Source organism: Nyctereutes procyonoides, unplaced genomic scaffold (assembly GCF_905146905.1).
Source record: "Nyctereutes procyonoides isolate TBG_1078 unplaced genomic scaffold, NYPRO_anot_genome, whole genome shotgun sequence".
Taxonomy (NCBI): domain Eukaryota; kingdom Metazoa; phylum Chordata; class Mammalia; order Carnivora; family Canidae; genus Nyctereutes; species Nyctereutes procyonoides.
Genome location: NW_026575151.1, coordinates 10991215 through 11014450, shown reverse-complemented (window position 1 = coordinate 11014450; position 23236 = coordinate 10991215). Strand labels below are relative to the sequence as shown.

Sequence of the window (23236 nt, the reverse complement as noted above, 5' to 3'; positions counted from 1 at the left end):
AAAGTTAAACAGATTGAGTGCAAGATGGTGCAGCCACTCTGGAAAACAGTGTGAAGGTTCCTCAAGAAGTTAAAAATAGAACTACCCTATGATCCAGCAACTGCACTACTGGGTATTTACCCCAAAGATACAGATGTAGTAAAACAACAGGACATCTGCACCCCAATGTTCATAGCAGCAATGTCCACAATAGCCAAACTGGAAGCAGCCATGATGTCCTTCAACAGATGAAGGGATAAAGAAGATGTGGTCGGGGCACCTAGGTGGCTTAGTGGTGGAGCGTGTGTCTTTGGCTCAGGGCATGATCCTGGGGTCCCAGATCGAGTCCCATATTGGGTTTCCTGCTTCTCCCTCTGCCTAAGTCTATGCCTCTATCTCTGTGTCTCTCATGAATAAATAAATAAAATCTTAAAAAAAAAAAACAAAAAGACATGGTCTATATATACAATGGAATATTACTCCACAGTCAGGAAGGATGAATCCTACCGTATGCCTTCAACGTGGATGGAACTGGAGGATATCATGCTGAGAGAAGTCAATCGGAGAAAGACAATCATCATATGGTTTCACTCATATGTGGAATATAAGAAATAGTGAAAGGGACTAAAAGGGAAAGAAGGGAAACTGAGTGGGGAAAAATAAGAGAGAAAGACAAACCGTGAGAGACTCCTAACTCTGGGAAACAAAGGGCTTCAGAAGGGGCGGGGGGGGGGGGGGTGCCTGGGTGATGGGTACTAAGGAGAGTACTTGATGGGATGAGCACTGGGTGTTATATGTTAGCAAATTGAATTTAAATAAAATATTTAAAAAACAAAACAAAGTAAAATAAGTAACATGTATTAATTTATATCACTAATTCACTAGTAATTACAAAATTCTAGGTTGTAGGAGTTTTCATTATCTCTTATTTTAGAGAAGCAGGAGGAACTGTAAATGTACAGGCCAAAATTATACAACATCTAGAAGAAAACCTTAATGATCTTAAGTCAGGCAAAGGTTTCTTAAATAACACAAAAGCATAATCCAGAAAACAAAAAATCGTCACATTGAATTTCATCAAAATCAAGAACTTTTCTTCTTTGAATGGCAACAGGAAAATGAAAAAACAATCTACAGGTTGGGGAAAAAATTGCAAATCATATATAATAAAGAATGTGTATCCAGCATAAACAACCCTTAAAATTCAATAATAAAACTTTTTTCATGGAGGAAACATCTTAATATATAGTTCATCAAAGAAGATATATAGATGGCAAATAAGCACATCACAAGATGCTTAATGTCATTAGTCATTAGAGAAATGAAAATTAAACCACAATGAGATACCACTACATACCTACTAGAATGGCTATTATTAAAAAGACTGACCAATTAAGAAATGTAGAGCAACTGGAACTCTTATACACTGAATATAATGAAAAATGATACAACCATGGGAAACAGTTTTGTGGTTTCTCAAAAAGTTAAATATATATCTATATGACCTAGACACCCCACTACTAAATATTCACCCAACAAAAATGAAAAAGTATTTCCAAAGACTCAATTGATCTCCAATGTTCTTTGTTTTATCTATAATAGCCAAAAACTGAAAATAACCCAAATGACTATCAACATGCTGGTAGATAAATAAAAAGTAGTAAATACAACAATGAACTATTACTCAGCAAGGAAAAGGAATGACCTATTTACACACACAAGAACATGGAAAACTTTCAAAATAATTTTGCTGGGTGAAAGAAAACAATTTGTTAATTACTATATTGTACAACTGAAACAAATTAACACAACATGTTAACCACACTGGACTTAAAATTATAAAAAGACAGAAAACAATTTTAATAATTTCGGCAAACTGATTCTTCAGGTAAACGGATTTTCAAAAAAATGGTCTAGAAAAGGGGAATTGAGTCATAGGAGGTCCAAACAGGTACTGACTTTAAAATAGTCCAGCACAATTTCTATACTAAGAAGTTGGTAATTCAATTCTCATTTTTCTTCATATGAACCCCAAGGATAGATGGGTAGATAACAGAGCTGGAGACCCAAGATACCACAGCTTATTACCATCATACCCTTAACACCCTGAATCCAAGTAACCTGCATAGTCTACACAGTAACTCAAAAAGTTTACTTTTCTGACATAGAAACAACAAACTTAGCACCTTTGACTGTACAGCTAACTATTCAACAAACTTAGAGATAACACAAGAGAAACCATGTTCCTTCCCATTTCTCTTAACAAATTCTTATACTAGCAGTTCCTTTCTTTCATTTCCTACTTCCTCACTAACACAGATACAAAATAAGAAAAAATGGTTTGGGATTTTTTTTTTTTTAATTTGTACTCTTATCCTCCAATTCACTGTCAGCCTAACTTCAAAGTACTCACATCTCTAAGATATCCAGGTAAGCAAGAAAAAAGCCACAGATGGAGAACAAAGTTTCCATCTTGTTATGTACTCAAGATGTTATTATGTAGTCAAGACAGATCTATCCAATACATCTGGCATGTGTTCAAGGATAAAAATGTAAAGTCATTTGTCTATTCTCCAGCATTCTCTGTAGCATACTGATCATCAAAGGTCCGTATCCGACTGCTGCAAATTCTCATCTGAATTTCTTTTTCCCTATAGTAAACCTACGAAAAATTAAGTAGAGAGGGAAAGAACAAAAGCACAGTACTATATTCACAAGGATGTCTACAATATCAGAAAAGCTGCTTCAAGCATTCTCCTAAAACTGCTAATCAGTAAGAAGTACCGCCCAAAGAAGAGTATTCTCCTCAATTGGATGTGCAATCTGAAAGATGAGTTAACAAGAATCCACAGCACAGTCTGTGTCTTCAACTACCAGAAATGAAAGCATCTTTGCTGCTAAAAAAAAAGTCAAAGTAAGAGTCAAAGTCAAGAGTAAATATGTTCAGATTCTGAGACAAGTTGCAAGGGCAGCTGTAAAAAGATCACAGATCACCCAGATAAGCCACATTGTTAAAAAGTAAGCATAACAACAATTGAGAGTTCTTATCAACTTTGACAAATCCACTAGAAAAACTGGACTCAGTCAACATGTTTAAATGTGAAAAAAATAAAACAACCTAAAGTAACATTCTAGGGCTCCCGTCTGCAGCACATACAATAAAGTAACATTCTAATATTTCATACAAAGTAAAATACTTCACCCTTTTCCTTCTCCTACCTTCCAATTTCAGGCTCTTCCTCTCTATTAATATATAAAACCAAAAATTTTAGTATTTCAAATATAATATCTTGAGTTGGCTTATATGAGCAAAAAGTCATCTGTGTATAAACTAAGAATATTGTACTGCATCAAGAAAATATAAACACTAATTCAAGAAACTGGTTTCTGGGATCCCTGGGTGGCGCAGTGGTTTGGCGCCGGTCTTTGGCCCGGGGCGCGATCCTGGAGACCCGGGATCGAATCCCACATCGGGCTCCCGGTGCATGGAGCCTGCTTCTCCCTCTGCCTGTGTCTCTGCCTCTCTCTCTCTCTCTCTGTGACTGTCATAAATAAATAAAAAAAAAATTTAAAAAAAAGAAACTGGTTTCTGTTACTAGAAAATTGAATCAGTATCAAAAGCTAAAAATTTAATAAATTTCTCTTCACAATGAATACCTTTGCTAATTATTTTAGTTTTTCTATTTCTTTAGAAAATAATTTAAGGATTTACTTTAAGATTTGACTGATATGAAAGTCTGCAAGTAACCAAAATAACTATCCCATACTTTTAACCTGAACCAAACAATACAATGCTTCAGCATTAGATATACTCAGTAAGATATGCATTTAAAAGGTCTTAAAACTAGTTTGACTTATCTGAAAACCAGGATTTACAATTTGGAAAAACAGTATCTAAATGTACAAGATTCCATTAAAAATAGCATAGTAGGGGTGCCTGAGTGGCTCAGTTGATAAAACATCTGACTCTTGATCTCACCCCAGTTCTTGATGTCAGGGCTGTGAGTTCAAGACCCATATTGGGCTCCAAGCTGTGTGTGGAGCCCACTTAAAAAAAAAAAAAAAAGTAGCAGAGTAAAACAGAAAAACCTTACTTAACTAAACTCTAAAACTTGGTAAGGCACAAAGAAAAGCTCCATCCAGGAAAGGGTTCTAAGGTGCCAGCATCTTAATTATGAAAGAATTTAAAAAGCAGGGCCAGGTGAATCCCTGGGTGGCTCAGCGGTTTAGCACCTGCCTTCCGCCCAGGGCATGATCCCAGAGTCCTGGGATCAAGTCCCACATCAGGCTCCCTGCATGGAGCCTGCTTCTCCCTCTACCTGTGTCTCTGCCTGCAGATAGATAGATAGATAGATAGATAGATAGAAAGAAAGAAAGAAAGAAAGAAAGAAAGAAAGAAAGAAAGAAAGAAAGAAAGAAAGAAAGAAAGAAAAAAAGAAAGAAAGAAAGAAATCTATAGATAAAATCTATAAATAAATAAAATCTATAAATAAATAAATATAAATGAATGAATGAATGAATGAATGAATGAATGAATGAATGGCAGGGCCAACGTTGACTCACACTGATCCAAAACAGCATCAAACAATAGAGCTAATCCTTAACTTTTTGGCATGAATAAATGCCTAAGGAGAGTACCACTCTACTCATACAAATGATTGCCAAGAAAGTTGTGCTTTGTACTAAGCGGAAAAGGTTGGAAGGGAAGGGGTGTCAGCTTTCAAATAGTTCCTAAAGTAGTTGCTTTAAAAAGATAAAGAATAAGAACTTACAAAGGCTTTCAGTCAAGCTTGGTTCCAGGAAAAGGATACTTTGGTCCTATGTGAAAGCAAAAATCAGCCATTGTAAAATACAGATACCCAGATTTTGTCAGCAGAAGGATGAGTATTGTTCATTACTTCCCACAAAGGTAGCAGTCTAACTTGGATTCCTACTTTTTTTCCTAGCAGATAGATAACTCTGCAAAAGCAACAAAGCAAACTAAACATAAAATTCTTCTGAATTTCAATTCAGCAGTCAAAATGCCAACTTTACAAACTCATCAAAGGTCACAGAAAAGCAAATTTCCTGTTGTTACTTAAACTCATTACCTTCCTCCTAAGCTAACCAATACAGAATTTCCTTCTTGTTTTGAGGCTGACAAAATGGGGACAGTATACTTGCAACATACTAGGAAAAAAAGGGCAATTACACAGAGTCAAGGAACAGAATTTGACAACATTTTCTAAATCCCAATTACACATACTCCATGTCTATTATTTCTCCACTTGAGAAATATCTAAATAAATATTTTTATTAACAAATTTTTAAAACTTTGAGGGGCACCTGGGTGGCTCAGTGGCTGAGCGTCTGCCTTTGGCTCAGGTTGTGATCCAGGGTGCTTGGGATTGAGTACCACCTCAGATTCCCCGCAGGGAGCCTGCTTCTCCCTCTGCCTATGTCTCTGCCTCTCTCTGTGTCTCTCATGAATAAATAAAATCTTAAAAAAAAACAAAAAACTTTATTTTGAGGTTATTTTATAGAAAGAGGCAAAGTGTATTGCTTTGTAAACATTTGTCAAAAATCCACTATTTTGAGGGCAGCTAGGTGGCTCAGTCAGTTAAGCATCTGCCTTCAGCTCACATCATTTTCTCAGGGTCCTGGGATAGAGTCCCACATCAGGCTCCCTGCTCAGCTGGGAGTCTGCTTCTCTCTCTCCCTCTGCTCTGCTCCTTCCCCCGTCGTGTTATCTCTCCTGCTCTCTCAAGTAAATAAAATCTTTTTTAAAAAGTCCACTATTTTGGGACTCCCAGGTGGCTCAGCAGTTGAGCTTCTGCCTTCAGCTCAGGGCGTCATCCCGGGGTCCAGGATCAAGTCCCACATCCGGCTCCCTGCAAGGAGCCTGCTTCTCTCTCTGCCTATGTCTCAAGCTCTCTCTCTCTCATGAATAAATAAATAAATCTTTAAAAATTGAAAAAAAAAGCCCACTTTTTAATTATTAGAACTGTGTTCGTTACCCTAAAAACCTTATAAGAAAAATGTAAATGATGATTACTGTCTGACATTTATGTATTTCCCATCTCTTTCTAAAACGCACATAAAGTTGCTTTGTACAAAGGATATTTATCACTCTTTACAAATAACTATAATTTAATGGAGAATGTATGCAAATTCCATAAAGGGCTACTAAGAAGAATAAAATACAAATAGTCAAGAACTACCGGTCTGATGTTCTTGACCAGTCTGATGGATTAACTGTGAAATGTGCTACAAGGACTGTAATTCTAAAAGTAAAAATGGCCTAAATTTATCTATAAATTATATACACGTATACTATATATGTATTAGTATTGTTATCCCTGTCCTCTTACCAGCATCCTAACAATGAAAGAAATAGGAAGAGTTACAACTGTTTCTCAAAGATGTATATAATTATGGGTAATGTCCCATATGTACTTTTCATCCCTCATGTCTTCTGTATCGCTCTACTTAGTAGTCATCCTATTAAAATATAGCTATTTCTCATCACTCCAATGAAAACTGTTCTTATTAAACATAAATAACTTTAATATTACTAAATCAATTTTCAATCCTCTTTTTAATCAGCTCATCCTGTATGATTACTCTAAAACTGAGGACCACCCTCTACATCTTAAAACTTCCCCTCCCTTATCTTCTGAATCAGATTATACATAGGTTGAAGGAAGACAGAGTTTGAGTGGGAGAGATAAGAAAACAGGCACTGAATGACCTGTCTGTCAACACTGCTAGAAGATTCGAACACATTATCACATTTAATTTCACTAAAATAAAAACTACATATTATTCTCACTTTATCAATGACAAAGCTGAATGGAGAAGCTGTGAAACACTCAACGGCTCATCGTTAGTAAATGACTAAAATGAAATTTGAATATGGATAATTCCAACCACAAAACCCAAGATTCTTTTTTTTTAAGATTTATTTTATTTATTTGTTTGTTTGTTTGTTTATGAAAGAGAGAGAGAGAGAGAGAGAGGCAGAGACACAGGCAGAGGGAGAAACAGGCTCCATGTCGGGAGCCTGACGTGGGACTCGATCCCGGGACTCCAGGATCGCACCCTGGGCCAAAGGCAGGCGCCAAACTGCTGAGCCACCCAGGGATCCCCAAAAAACCAAGATTCTTCTACTAAACCATGACAAACTTAATTCTAAACATACATTTATAGAAGAAAATGCAGAATAATAATCTTATAATCTTGGAGTGCAGAAAACTTTTCTAAACAAGGTGAAGACCATAAAAAAAACGACAGATTAAATGATACAAACAAATGTACTATCTGTAAGGCAAAGAGTAAAGTCATAAAGTCAAAAGATCAAAAGGAAAGGGGAGCAAAGTATCTAATACTTATAATGGAGAATGAGGTAATGTTTCTAAAATAAAAACAGCTTTCACAAATCAATAAGAAAAAAATGTAAACACCCCAATAGAAAAATTGGGAGTAAAGTTAGGTCATGATCAAGCAAATTACAAAAGACTGGCCAAAAAAGTGAAAAATATAACTCCCCTATTAATCAAATAATTGCAAATTTTAAAAAACATAGGACTTTATTATCGGAATGGCTAAGATTAATAATGTAAGAGTAAGAGTTTGGGAAAATAGGCACCCATCATGCAGTTGACAAGAATATAATTTTATACATTTCTAAAGGATAACCCAACAAGATGTATCAATATTTTAAATGTGTAATCATTTTAATCCAGCAAGTCCACTTCTAGAAAGTCATCCTTTAAAAAACTGTGAAAGAGGAAGCCTGGGTGGCTCAGTCAGTCGAGCATCTGAATCTTGATTTAGGCACAGGTCATGATCTCAGGGCTGTGAGATCAAGCCCACACCCAGTGTGGAACCTGCTTAAGATTCTCTCTCCCTTTCCTTCTGTACCCCCCCATTAAAAATACATAAATATAAACAAATAAGTGTAAAGTGCATATATGAATCTTTTCCTTGCATTAATGTTGATAATTGTCAAAGGAAATTAATTGCCCATCAGTAGGGGATTGAATTGTAGCATATCAATAAATTGAATTACAATCCAGACATTAGAAAGCATAATATGTAGAAATGTAAAATGATGCTGCTGTTGTGAAAGTTTGTCAATTTTCCAAAAATTGAAAAAGAACTGCCACATGATCCAGTAATTACACTCTTAGGTTTATACCCAAGAGAACTGAAAACATATGTCCACACAAAAATTTGTACATGAATGTTCATAGCAGAACTATGTGTAATAGCCAAAAAACGGAAACCCAAATGTCCATCAGTTGATAAACAGATGAACAAAATATGATATGCCCATGACAGCATATTACGCAGCCATAAAAAGTTACAAAGTACTATTACATGCCACAACACAAAATAATCTTAAAATCATTATGCTAAGTGAAAGATGCCATACACAAAAAGTCATAGATTGTGTAATTCCATTTATATTTAATGCCTGGAGTAGGCAAATCCATAAGAGAAAAAGTAGACTGGTGGTTGCCAGTAGATGAAGAAATAGGCAAACTGGAATTGCTAATGGGATTAAGGTTTCTTTTGAGGGTGATGGAAATGTTCTAGAATTAGATAATAGTGGTAGTTCACAACACAGTGAAATACTAAAACCACTAAAGTGTATACTTGAAAACAGTGGTTTCTGAGGGGCACTTGAGTGGCTCATCAGCCGAGCATCTGCCTTCGGCTCAGGTCAGGATCCTAGGGCCCTGGGATCAAGCCCCACATCCGGCTCTCTGTTCAGTGGGGAGCCTGCTTCTCCCTCTCCTTCTGCCTACTGCTACCCTGCTTGTGCTGTCAAATAATCTTTTTAAAAAATTAAATAAACATGATTTTTATACTATAGTGATCTCTTTTTAAAAAATGCTATCGGGATCCCTGGGTGGTGCAGCGGTTTGGCGCCTGCCTTTGGCCCAGGGCGCGATCCTGGAGACCCGGGATTGAATCCCACATTGGGCTCCCGGTGCATGGAGCCTGCTTCTCCCTCTGCCTGTGTCTTTGCCTTTCTCTCTCTCTGTGACTATCATAAATAAATAAAAATTTTTTAAAAATGCTATCAATTTTTTAAAAGCATAAGGCATATCTACTGATGGAAAAAATGACAATATGCTGGTTAAATCAGAAAGCAAATATAAAAAGGAGCATATAGAATCATTCTATTTATGTATGTTTATACATACATATATGTATATATGTATATATGCACATAGTATTGCCCAGAAACAGACAATGGTTCAATACTACTAACCGTCTTGATCTCTGTAGGATAAGATGACCAGGAAATTATGCTTTTCAATATAATTTTTTACATAAGGAACAGATGTTACTTCCAAAAGCAGACTTGAAAAAATATTGCCATGTGGAAAAAAAAAAAAAAGATAGTAGTATGACAGACAAAAATACACAAAATAGATGGAAACCAGGAGATAATACAAGCAAAGATTACTAACCTAGGGTCCATAAACCTTAGGAAATCTATAAATTTGCATAGGAAAGAAATCACAACACCATTTTCACTAATATCTAATGAAAATTAAGTACCTCTTTCAATTAGAGCTAAAATATCTACCAGGATATTAGCAGTACCTATGATTTTTGGTCACTAACGTGTTGTATTTTCATATCACGTGATAGTTGTTACAGATATCTCAAAATATCATCCGTATGTACCACTACTTCAAAATTATAGTAGTTATTGGGACGGCTGGGTGGCTCAGCAGTTGAGCGTCTGCCTTTGGCTCAGGGCATGATCCTGGGGTTCCGGGATCAAGTCCCACATCGGACTCCCTGCATGGAGCCTGCTTCTCCCTCTGCCTATGTCTCTGCCTCTGTGTCTCTCATGAAAAAATAAATAAAATCTTTTTTAAAAATTATGGTAGTTATTATATTCACTGCTAGATCCTGTAATTTAAATGCACTGATAAAGAGGCAAATACATTAATATATTAATATATCACAAATCTGTTTTTTTACATTTTAGTATTTTAATGTAACAGGTTCCTTTTTAATCTTATTTTCTTTCATCCACTTAAAAATCATTATTCTAGGGATGCCTAGATGGCTCAATGGTTGAACGTCTGCCTCGGGCTCCCTGCAGGGAGCCTGCTTCTCCCTTTGCCTATGTATCTGTGTGTCTCATGATGAAATAAATAAAATCTCCTTAAAAACCACATTATTCTAAAAAGCCTCCATGGTGGCCTTCTCCAGGCTGCCAAAGGATCCATACCAACAAACAATCCACCCATATCCAAATATACCACCTATCTATTAGAGGTAGGAAAGGACATCAAAATCATGAGGATATTCTAATTATTCAGGCATAAAGCAATTAGGGCCTAAATCCAGGGGAAAAAGAGAAATCATCCCAATTTTAATCAATTTAACACAGAAATCAATCTGTCTCCCCCTCCTTCTGATATCTGAGTCATCTGACTTCTTCCTTCATATTCTGACTTCTTCCTTCATATCCACCAATGTCACCTTATTAAAAGCTCTGGCTACCCAGATTGACAGATTTATTTATTGACTTAGCACTTCATATTTTAACTCCTTAAAAAAGAGCCTCCCTCTTTCTATTCTGATCTCAAATGATTCTGCATACTTCAACCAGATATTCTTCTTAAATAATTATTTCAAATTGCCACCAACATGCTCAAGATCACTCAATGCTATCAGTGTGTTTAAGAGTCATATTTGTAATTACAGGATTCTAGACCCATATCTGCAATTACTACTAATCAAAAGTAATATATTGCTGTCTTACGAAGTATCTAAAACAATATAACAAAATTCAGACATTAATATGAGACCCTGAATTTATAGATGTAAAAGACCGCTTAAGCTGCTCTAGAGGTGAACAATAGGATAAAACTAAAATTCCTTACCTAGGCATTCAAACCCATCCCAAAAAATCATGTTCCAATATACCTTATCAGCTTCCTGGTTGCCACTGAAGCTCTGGAAGTTAACCAGAAATTAACCAAATTTCCCTCTCATACTTGAATATGGATTTGCCTTTCTGCTACTACCTATTTGTTGATGTCATTTCTATCATTTGCAATGCCATTTGATTATTCATTTGGTAAATAGTAACTAAGTCCCTAATATATACTAAACACTAAGTACACTGATACGAGTAGGGGTTTAACCCCTGCAAACACTTGGGCTACAAAGTGAGATATCCCTGCTCTTAAAAACTCAACAGTCTGATGGAAAAATAGAGAAACCAGGTAAATACAATATGGTAAATGCTATATAAAAGGAACGCACAAGATGCTAGGGAAGCTGAAAGAGCATAAAGCAAACAACGAAGTGTCATCAGGTAAGATTTCTCAGAGTAGGAACAATCTAAGGTGAATTATTCAAAAAAATCAATGAGATCACAAAGTATTATAGGTATATATAAAACCATAAACCAAGCTATAAGTCATTCAGTATGGCAAACCTAAGGAATAGGTAGGTTCAGGACAGAGATGTAATAAAATGATAAAACTGGAGAGGTACACAAGGACAAGATCATAATGGGTCTTACATATACTCCTATGAAGTCTCCACTTCCTTCTTAAAAAAAAAAAAAAAAAAAAAGGATCAGCAGGATATCCTGGAAAGTACACAGGTTTAGGAATTCCAATGACCTAAATCTGAATTTGAGCTCTGTCATTTCCTTGCTTTGTGAGTTTCATCAAATTTGCCTCTCTGAGCTTCAGTATCCTCAACTATAAAATAGGAATTAATAATATCAATTTTGCCAGGATTCTAAGAAAATTTTGTGTAAATCTCCTAGCAGAGAGGTCAGCAAACCATAGCTTGGCTTGCCAGCAATGAATGGTCTTACTTTTTTTTTTTTTTTTTAATTCATGAATGACAGAGACACAGAGACACAGGCAGAGAGAGAAGCAGGCTCCATACAGGGAGCCCGATGCAGGACTTGATTCCAGGACTCCAGGATCACTCCCTGAGCCGAAGGCAAACACTCAACCACTAAGCCATCCAGGTATACCAATTTTTAAAGGATTGTTAAAAGAATAAAAAAACTACAACAACAACAAAAAACAAAGAATACAGGACAGAGATCATAATGTAATCCCATGGCCAAGATATTTACTATATAAAGCCCTTTATATAAAACACCAACTCCTGTCCTTAACACATAGTAAGCAACCAAAAAATAGTAACTACTATTGAAGGATTTTAAGGAGAGAATTGAAGCAATGTCAAATGAATTTTGCAAGATTTCTCTGGTGACGATGGAACAGAAGTTAAAGGAGCTGCTGGGAGGACAAGCAAGGAGGATGCTGCAATGTTCCACTACCTCTTCCTTTTCTTTCTTCTCCTAACCATAAAGGGATCAACTTCTATTTCCTCCTTATCCCTGTAATTACAAACCCATATGTATTCTATATGTTATAGCATTTAAATGGTCTTTGTCAGCATATTCTGCTTACACTTGCTATTTACCAGGGCTTAAATCCCTTATATGTATAAGTAGTGAAAGGGTAAGTATTATGGAGTCAAACAGATCCGGTTCTATTTTTTTATTTATTTATTTATTTATTTTTCAGATCCTATTCTAAATATTGATTTCACCAATATTTAAGACTTGTTATTTACTTGTATGGTTCCTAGTAATAAGAAACAGTAATGGCGGGATCCCTGGGTGGCGCAGCGGTTTAGCGCCTGCCTTTGGCCCAGGGCGCGATCCTGGAGACCCGGGATCGAATCCCACGTCGGGCTCCCGGTGCATGGAGCCTGCTTCTCCCTCTACCTGTGTCTCTGCCTCTCTCTCTCTATCTGTGTGACTATCATAAATAAAAATAAAAATTAAAAAAAAAAAAGAAACAGTAATGGCTAACATATTGAATTTTAAGGGTTTTTTTTATCATGGATGTGCCACATACTATTCTAAGCACTTTATAGGTATTACTTGATTTAATGCTCAGAACAACTCTGTAAGAACTATGATCTCCCTATTACAGATGAGGAAACTGAAACATGGAAAAGGGAGTTCTCCGAAGAGCTAGGAAGTGAAGGATCCAAGGGCTCACACTATTGCCTACCTATAGAGTGAAGATCATACTCTACTTCACAGGATTTTCATGAAAACTAATTGAGATTACATATTTAAAGAGAAGGGTATGGCTTTTCATAGTTCTTAGTTCTCAGTAGTCCAATAAATAACTTCCATTTCCCAGTTAAAAAAATTATATTCCAAACTCTGAATAAAATAGCTAATAGCCAATAGAAACTTAATATTTAAGAGTCTAATACTTTAAAGTAATTAAAATTCTTATATTGTTTCAAGATTATCATTCTGTACATTATTCACAACATATTATTCTGTAAGTTGCAGAAAACTGCACTAATATGAACCTATAGCAGAACATACTCTTGCCAGTTTTTTGCTTTTAAATATAAACATTATGATCAGACAGCAGTGAATATATACATAAAGATCTCAAGAAAGTCTTTGTATAAAGGGACATTCCAGTTTAGTATAGCCTATATTTAGTTCTGTTCTCTTAGTAGTATTTGTAACTAGTATTATATAACTCTGATCTATGTTACTCATTTAGGGAATCTATTTAAGTAATGTGGGAAGAGAAAAAGATTCTAAACCGTAAGATTACAGAGAGAGGTTCTCTCTGCAAAAGATGAATGTAAGGGAATATAAAGTGTTATAACTTCTACTTTGTTGTCACCAATTTCTATTGTTAACAAACAATATGAAAGCCCCAAAATACCTGGCATCTATTCAGTATGAACAATGAGTCCCTCACACAGCAAAGTGCACTTATTTCTTCAAAAGAATTAAAAATAAATTTTTATTTCTAGTGAGATTTTAATGTGATCTAAAAAAAAATGGAACGTATCCTGCTACAAAAGAGAATACAAAACAAAACAAACAACAACAAAATATATATATATATATATATATATATTACCACTTTCTAATCCTGACTTGTAAACAAGAAGATTCTTGGCTAAGCCCAAAGTTATTTAATTCTGTGACATATAACATGGACAAAAATAAGTGGGTTGTTTTTTTTTTTTTTGAAACATTTTTCTGGGCAGCCCTGGTGGCCCAGGGGTTTAGCGCCACCTTTGGCTCAGGGCGTGATCCTGGAGTCCCGGGATCAAGTCCCACGACAGGCTCCCTGCATAGAGTCTGCTTCTCCCTCTGCCTGTGTCTCTGCCTCTCTCTCCTGCTCTGGGTCTCTCATGATTAAATAAAATAAAATCTTTAAAAAGAAAACAAAATTTCATCAGAATGTAGCTGCATGGGAACACTATTTAAGTTCCAAAACTTAAAGGGCAATCACCATAAGTGAAACATAACCTTGGGCAGCCTGGGTGACTCAGCTGTTTAGTGCCGCCTTCAGCCTAGGGCCTGATCCTGGAGACCTGGGATCGAGTCCCGCGTCAGGCTCCCTGCATGGAGACTGCTTCTCCCTCTACCTGTGTCTCTGCCTCTCTCTCTCTTTCTCTTTCTCTCTAATGAATAAATAAATAAAATCTTAAAAAAAAAAAAAAGGAAACATAACCTTACTTTGCAGAGCAAAATTTCCTAAGAAAGTTATCAGGTTTTTTAGAAAACTTACAAAAACAAAACCATTCATGCTGAAATATTTTGGGAAAAAGTCAGGTAATAACCAAGTCCCAAGTAAATATGGAATTCTTAATTAACAATACCCTCAATAATCACAAAAGTGTGTTCCCATCTTAATTCTAAAGTTAGCTCATTTATAATTTAGTATTCTGCTTCCTGTGTCCCCCTCCACACTAGCTATCAATGTAATCAGAAAAAAAAAATCCCCACAGTTTTTACTGAATATTTTTCAAAAGAAACAACATTTTCCACTACTCAAGAAACCTGAATTATTCAAAAAATCTTCAGTGAAAGATTAAGGAGTCTCCTAACGTGTTCATGGATTAATGAGAAGGCAATTAAAGAACATTAAAGGAGTAGGGAGGGGAGGAAATGAGGGAAAAGAAGGTGGTGAAAGCTAGCTCCTCTTTCTCAAATAGGTTAAAGCATTATTACCTGCCACTCATTACTGGACATGGTATCTTCACTTTTGTAATCCATATTTCATACTTCCCTCAACTCAACCCTAACACCCCAGGGATCCCTTCATGAGAGGAAACACTCAACAAACTAGAAATAGAATTTCCTCAACCTAACAAAGAGCATCTATGAAAACCCCACAGCTAACATACTTAATAGTGAAAGACTGAATGCTTTCCCCTGAGATCAGGAACAAGACAAGGATATCTGTTCTTGATACTTTTCAACAATGCACTGGAGATTTCAGCCAAGACCATTAGACAAGAAAATGAAATAACACATCCATATTGGAAAAGAAGTAAAAACTATCTTCACAAGTAACATGACCTTTGTTATACAGAAAATGCTATGGAACGAACTAAAATATTGATCTAATAAACAAGTTCAAGGGATCCCTGGGTGGCACAGAGGTTTAGCGCCTGCCTTTGGCCCAGGGCGCGATCCTGGAGACCCCGGATCGAATCCCACGTCGGGCTCCAGGTGCATGGAGCCTGCTTCTCCCTCTGCCTGTGTCTCTGCCTCTCTCTCTCTCTCTCTCTCTCTCTCTCTCTCTCTCTCTCTCTCATAAATAAATAAAAAAAATTATACCATCCCTTAATAAACAAGTTCAGTAAGGTTGCAAGGTACAAAATCAATAGACAAAAACCAATTGTATGTTTATACACTCAATGAACCCAAAAATAAAACAATTCAATTTAAAATTTTTTTTTATTTATTTATGATAGTCACCCAGTCGCCCCATCCCCCTGCCTGCCTCCCCTTCCACTACCCCTTGTTCATTTCCCAGAGTTAGGAGTCTCTCATGGTTTGTCTCTAACAATGTTAGACTCCCTATATCAGGTCATATGCAGAAATTAACTCAAAATGGATCAAAAATCTAAATATAAGTATCAAAACTAAGAAACTCTTACTACAAAACAAGAGTAAATCTCTGTGACCTTAGATTAGTAAATGGTTTCTCAGATATGACAAAAAGCACAATCAATAAAAAATTAAGATTTCATCAAAATTTAAAACTTATTCTTCAAAAGACATCATCAAGGATCTGTAAGAGTAACTCACAAGCTGCAGGAAATATTTGTATCTATAATAGTTATATCTATAATATATAAAAGACTCTTACAACTCAGTGACAAAAGATACTTCATTTAAAAGTGGGCAAAGGATTTGAAAACACATCTCTCAAAACAAATATATACAAAAATAGCAAAAAACAAATGAAAAGACACTCAGCATCTTTAGAGAAATGCAAATCAAAACCACAATGAGATATTAACACTCACTAGGAGACCTATGGTCAAAAAGATAACAAATGCTGGCAAGGAGTAGAGAAGCTAGAGCCCTCATATACTGCTGGTAGGGACAGGCAATGGTGAGGGTGCTTTAGAAAACAGAAGTTCCTCAAAACTTTAAACACAGAGGCACCATAGGGCACCTAGCTGGCTTGGTCAGTGTAACATGCAACTCTTGATCTCAGGGTTGAGTCTGAGTCCCACACGGGGTATAGAGATTACTTAAAAAATAAAATCTTTAATTAAGAAGGAGAAAAATAGGGCAGTCCCGGTGGCACAGCAGTTTAGCGCCACCTGCAGCCCAGGGCGTGATCCTGGAGACCCCGGATCGAGTCCCACGTCAGGCTCTCTGTGTGGTGCCTGCTTCTCCCTCTGCCTGTGTCTCTGCCTCTCTCTCTCTGTCTCTATGAATAAATAAAATAAAATCTTTAAAAAAAAAAAGGAGAAAATAAACATAGAGGTATATGATCCAGCAATTCCACTCCTAGGCATTTACCCAAAAGAACTGAAACTATGTACACAAAAACTTGTATATGAATGTTCATAATGGAATTACTTATAATAGCCAAGTAATAGAAATAACCCAAATGTCCACTAGCTGATAAACAAAATGTAGTGTATATCAATACAATGGCATATTATGCAGCCATAAAAAGAATGAATTACTACAACATGGATGAAACCTTGAAAACAGGGTAAGTGAAATAAGCCTGTAATAAGACCACATATTACATTAAGATTCCATTTGTGTGAAATGTTCAGAATAGGCAAACATAGTCAGAAAGCAAATCAGCGATTGCCTAGAAGTAAGGGTATAGGAGAAGGGGGGTGGGGGAATACCCTCAAAGAATATAGGATTTATATTTCAGGTAATTTAAATGTTCTAAAATTGTGATGATGGCTGCACTACTATGAATACACTAAACATCACTGAATTACGTATTTTAAATGGGCTACTTCTACGGTAAGTGAATTCTATCTCAAAAAAGCTGTTACCTGGGATCCCTGGGTGGCTCACTGGTTTAGAGCCTGCCTTTCGCCCAGGGCGTGATCCTGGACTCCCAGGATCGAGTCCCGCATCAGGCTCCCTACATGGGGCTAGCTTCTCCCTCTGCCTGTGTCTCTGCCTACACCTCTCTCTGTGTCTCTCATGAATAAATAAATAAAATCTTAAAAAGAAAAAAAAAAAGCTGTTACCCAAAAAAATGTTTTCAGTTTTTTAAGTAGTCCCTGACCCATCCACCATTCTATTTCATGTTACTCCCTTTCAGAATGTCTGTGGTTTATACTGTATTTAGTGACTTGGGCTTGTTCATTCATTGCTTTGAAAAAACTAAATTACAAGTTTTATCTCCTTTCCTCATAACCTACAAGCTTTGCAAGGGTTTCTTTTATTTCTTTCATACTTTAGAACCAAGTATAATAATGGATTCAGAATGGGCCCCAAAAAAAGGCTTGAATTTTCAAAATACAAAATATTAAAAATATGTACCATGGAGATATTAACAAGACTACTCAAAAGTCTTCCTTGGAGGAATACAGATATATATGACTTCTCAGATCCTTAACCAAACCGTTCAGAATAAAAATAAGAGAAGGAGGGGGACCTGGGTGGCTCAGTGGTTGAGCATCTGCCTTCAGCTCAGGTCCTTATCACGGTCCTGGGACGGAGTCTCACATCGGGCTCCCCCCAGGGAGCCTACTTCTCCCTCTGCCCATGTCCCTGCCTCTCTCTGTGTCTCTCATGAATAAATAAATAAAACCTTTAAAAATAAATAAATAATAAAATAAAATAAAAATAAGTGAAGGAGAACATAGAGCTAAAGTTTCACATTACAATAATCCTAGGTAATAAAAAAATAAGTTATGATTCAATTAAAATTAAAGTTGTCTAGAGATAAAATTCATTTAATATGCCAGAGGCTCACTGTTAGTGCAGTTAATCAAAGAAAGTTGTAGTATTCTCATCATGAACCATGAGCACAAGTTAATAATTAAATCTTTGTTGTTTATTCAATGATTTTATTGTTCTGAGTGAAGTCTCACATATATTAAAATGACTTTAGAATTACAAAAACAGCAACAGTAAACAATAAAACACAGTAAGGTCCACCTAAATATTTCCTTAAAGTATAAAGTAATAATAATATTTTATCCTAATACGAGAAAGTAAAAATTCAAAACTGTGTTCCCATGAAACTGTAACCCAGGAACTGAAATTCAAAGTCAACTGATTTCAAAGTACAAAGAGAAAAAACTCAAACAGCCAGAACCCAGTAGACTACAATGACAGTAGATAATTAGATAGTAAAGGAGAGACGTTACTAAAGGTTATAAAATCCAATTGTTATGTTCTCTGTAAAATTTGTATCTTTAAATAGCTAGATTTCACTTGTCATTCATTCTTCATAGAAGAGAGCTCTTCTTCCTTTTGTAGCTTTAACTCCTTCCTTCTCTCCCCCCTACCAACTGCCCCAATTTTACTCTCTGAAGATGGAAAGCAATTTTTAAGTATTGTAACTCACCCTTTTGACATAATTTCATAAATATACACTACCATCTAAAGCAACATCATAAAATGCCCCAAGCTGTCCACCATCTGGGGACTACATTCTCCTCCCCCTTGCATTCAAATAAGACTCTATGACAAATTCTCACCAGTCAAATGTGGGCAGATGTTTGTCACTTTAAGTCTGGGAGCTCTTAAAAAATGGCCTGTAAGTAACAGGCAAGGCTCCAAGTCCCTAAAGAATACTAGAGCCATAGATGTAAGGAGTGTGGGTCCCTCAAATACCACATGGAGGAAAGCCACAAGCCTGCTAACCAGGAGCACCTGCACAGAACTGTTACATGTGAGCAAAATACAAACTTACATGTGTTAAGCCACTGAAATTCTGGTGTATTTATTGCCCTAATTAGCATTATCCAGAGTAATACATACACAAAGTCTTAAGTATTTCAATTCCCCCCGATTAAAGACATTTGTAAGGGATATTTTGGAAAGACTGTTTAAAAGCCCATTTAAGTAACATTAAATTTTAAAATCTAAATAATTTTCCACCTTGATTTTGTTGAAACATAATTACTTTAAACAATGATAGCATGAGCAGTTCCACGGTTAATAAATTTACTGTCCACATGTCTTAATATTTTAGTTCAATATATTTTCATGATCACAAAGAAATGTTTTCCTCGCTTTTCCCAAATTAAAAAATCATTAAGTGTTTTAAAACACTGTGATTCATAATGTCTACTTTGTAACATCTAATGTCTATGTAGTTTAAAACAAAATTTTCTATTTTATTGTTCTTAAAGTATTAAAAATCATCTATTATTTCACTGTGTTTCTTTACTTATTATCCTCTATAATTCTTAAGAATTCTTCCTTTAAATATAACCATATGGCAGATAATTCTGTCCACTGTAAATGCAGACATGCCCGTAAGACACATACTTAAAAAAAAACCATGACATTTCTCATTCTAATAAAGTTCCCCCTACTATCCTTCACAAAAGTGTTAAAATTTCAGCGATTTACAAGAGTTTTTTTTTTTTTAAGCTTACCATTGCTGATATAAATAAAAATAAGGCCTAATTTGGAAACCTGGCTTTAGTAAATGGACATACTACAAACTTAACCCAATGAAACTCCTCACATTCTCTTCATCCTGCCTTCACCAAAATAATTTTTAAAAAGATAGAAAAGAAAAAAAAAATCCTTCTTTAACCTTTCCATTGCCTTTACCTTAAACTCTGTATCATCATTTTTTTCTCCACAATTAAAAATAAATGAACAGCACATTCACTACTCCACAGAGAGTAATAAAAATGGAAAACTATTTAAAGTTGATTGAGGATTTTTCCCTAAACCATCCAAGAATATATTCCAAGAAGTTTTTGTTTATCAAATCAGTCAACATGAACTCAAAGAATCACATAGCAATTTTTTTGGCACTTATGCTTTATGAATCTGTAAAAGTAATCTACACTCTCGTTTCTTGATCCATTTTAATGCTTGACTGTATTGGAATGTATATGTGCTATATACAGTACAATTTTTTCCAGAACTACATAGCCAGAATCATAAAAGTAGTAAAACTGAGAGATGGCCTATTCAAAGATACAGAGGAAAAAAGTATGACTAGACAGTCTCTATAAACTAATATACTAAGGCCACTTTAATGACAGTCTTATTTCTAGGAAAGACAAAAAAAAACATTAAAAGTTTATATATACCTTACATATTATCAAAGGACTCTGAAATGTTCTATTGCCTTGATTTTTAACCTACAATTACATAAATATTGCTCTCAGTTATCAAATGGGTATTTGTCCTTACACATGTTTTTCAATGCCCACAATCAGGGCTGCGGGAGGAATATTTAACTAAGCCTCTACTATGTGCCAAACATGTTTTTTTCATTCCACCCTCAGGACAACCTCACTATAAAGGCATTATCTCCTTGTTACAGATGAAAAAAAAAACAGAGACTTACAGACATTAGGTAACTTGCTAAGGTCAAAACAGCTAAGAAAAATGGCACAGCCAGAGTTCTGAGGTAAAACAAGCCCTTTTTCCACTAAACTACCTATGTTGTTTTTCCAGCAGTGGTCACAGAAAACAGCTCTCCACTCCTATTCTTCCCTCCACTCTTGTTCCCAGTGCACAGCCTGGAACATTTGCGAGACCAGTTTTAGAAACAGGGCTATCTGGCCATTATACAGAGCATGGTCTGCAAAGATCAAATCTGTACCAGGGCCTCATCCATAGGGTCCTAGCTAGATGAGCTTACGAAATGCAAACGGAAGGAGGGCGGAGTAAAGCAAATAATCGTTCAAATACCATTTCTATTTGGGCCTACGACGCACTGCGTGTACCTATCGGCAGATTTATCTTCATAGTTGCGCTTTGCCGAGACCACTCTCGAAAACAGCTTCCCTGGAGCACACACACACACCGGGTAGACAATAAAGGCTCCTTGATCTAGGTCTTGGGGATTGTGAGTGAAGCGTGTTTGTTTGTACGTGACTATCCTGACTGGCAACACAGATAAGCAGAAGCAGTAGGGTAGTAAAACGCAACACTGTGCTTCCAACGTGTACAATCGGCTCAGCTAAACTCCCTGAACACAATCCATCGGAACAGCCTAAGATAAACAGGCCGAGCTAGGGACGATGACAGCTACGGTAACTTCCTCTTCCTCGCCAACCTCCTCAGTTCCGCGTGTACACGCCTTTCCCCTAGGAGGCAGAGGCAGGATAAAACCATCTCAAATGCACAAAATCGACCCGATCCCACCGACACCACAGGACAGGAAAGCCAGCTCCCACTTCTCCCCTCGCCTCTCGGGAAAAATCCCATCTTAAAAATTGCACGCATGGGACCCACGAGAAAATACGTGCAACGAACCTGAAAACGTGTACGCAGTCCCTCCCCCGGGCCCTCGGGGAGAGACGAAGCGAAAGGATCTCCGCTCCGAGTATTCCCGAGATCCACTGCTCTGAGTCACTTTCCCTCGGGTCCCGCCGCCCGGAGGGGAAGAGCTTGCAGCCCGAACGCCAAAATAAGCCTTCGCCTCGCTCCTCGGCAGACGCGGAGGCGGCCGAGGCGACGGCAATCCGCGCGTCCCGCCTCCGACCCTCACCTGCCCAGGCCCGAGGCAGCGCCCCGGGTCCTCGCGGGCCGGGCGTCCGGGAGGCGGGCGGGGGGGGGGGGGGGGCTCGCTGGCGGCGGGCGGCGGGCGGGCGGGCGCCGAGGCGGTTAGGCCGCGCTGCAGGCCGGAGCGCTTCCTGCCGGGCCCGGGAGCAGCGGCGCGGCCCCGACCCGCAGCTCAGCCGGCCTGGCCGCCGCGCGCGTGCCGCGCACACACTCCCCGGCCCTGCCCGGCCCGGCCGAGCAGCTCCCACCCGCGAGGCACCCGGGCCTCGGCCACAGAGCGGGAGGGGGGCGCCACTCGGGGGTCCCAGACACACGAAGCCCGCCCCCCGAGAGCCAGGCCGCGGGCGCCGACCCCCCCACCCCCACCCCGGAACCTTCGCCGCCTCCGACCCGACACACACCCACTCGCCCCGGGTCCTCAGGCCGCCTCCCCGCCCGCCACAGTCTCACCTCGCGCACCCACACGCACATCCGTCCCTCTCCCGCTTCGTCTCCCCGGGGACGCTTTCCTCCTCCCCACACTCGGTCCTGCTCCGAGGCGCAAACACACTCTACCTCATCCTCTCCCTCTGGCCCACACGGAGCAACAGCAGCCATTTGCCCGCGGCAGCGGAGGCACAGCCGCGCGCGCGCACCAGGCCCCCCCAGATGCTTCCCTCCCAAGCCGCGGCCGCAGACGCAAACACAAACACCCACGGGCGGGCCTCGCCCCCGCCCGCCCCGCTGGGAAGCCGCCGCCGCCGCCGCCGCCGCCGCCGCCGCCGCCGGCAGGGCCCGGGTCCCGCCCGCGGGCGCCTGGGAGCGCCAGCGCCCGGGCCTGGGGCCGCCGAGGGCCTGCGCCCGCTCCTCACCTGCATTCAGCGCGCCGGGGTCCGGGCGGCGGCGGCGGCGGCGGCGGCGGGGCGGCTGCTGCTGGTGCTGGTGCTGCGGCGGCGGGGGAGGCGGCGGCGGCGGTGGCGGCGGGGCTGAGGGCAGCAAAGACATGCAGGCAGCCCGCCGGGGGGAGAGGCACCGGCCGGAGGGGACGCGGGGCGGGCGGGCCGGGCCGGGCCGGGCCGCCTGAGGAACGGCAGAGGCGGCGGCGAGGAGGGCGGCTGCCGGGAGCGGGGAGGCCGACGGGGGGCGGGGAGGGGGGCGCGGGCCGCGCCGCTGGGTTTCGCGGACGGTGACCCCGGGCGCTCAGGAGAGGCCCCGCGGCCGCGGCCCCCGACGCGACGGCCCACGGCC

The 23236-nt window shown here is 39.0% G+C and overlaps 1 protein-coding gene across 3 annotated transcripts in view; it reads right to left on the bottom strand.

The window, feature by feature from the left end:
- CNOT6L (CCR4-NOT transcription complex subunit 6 like) overlaps nt 1-23236 on the bottom strand; it is a 113692-nt gene that overhangs the window by 89816 nt on the left and 640 nt on the right. Inside the window, exon 1 of one of the 3 annotated variants that reach the window (XM_055313092.1) lies at nt 22861-23139. The exons of 1 other annotated variant lie outside the window; for it this stretch is intronic. Coding sequence is in view for 1 of the 2 variants with exons in the window: in XM_055313091.1 (XP_055169066.1) it covers nt 22565-22569 (5 nt within the window). In the remaining variant the exon portion in view is untranslated. Of the gene's footprint in view, nt 1-22564; nt 22650-22860; nt 23140-23236 lie in introns of those variants that run through there. One more of the 3 variants, XM_055313091.1, reaches the window with a different exon arrangement.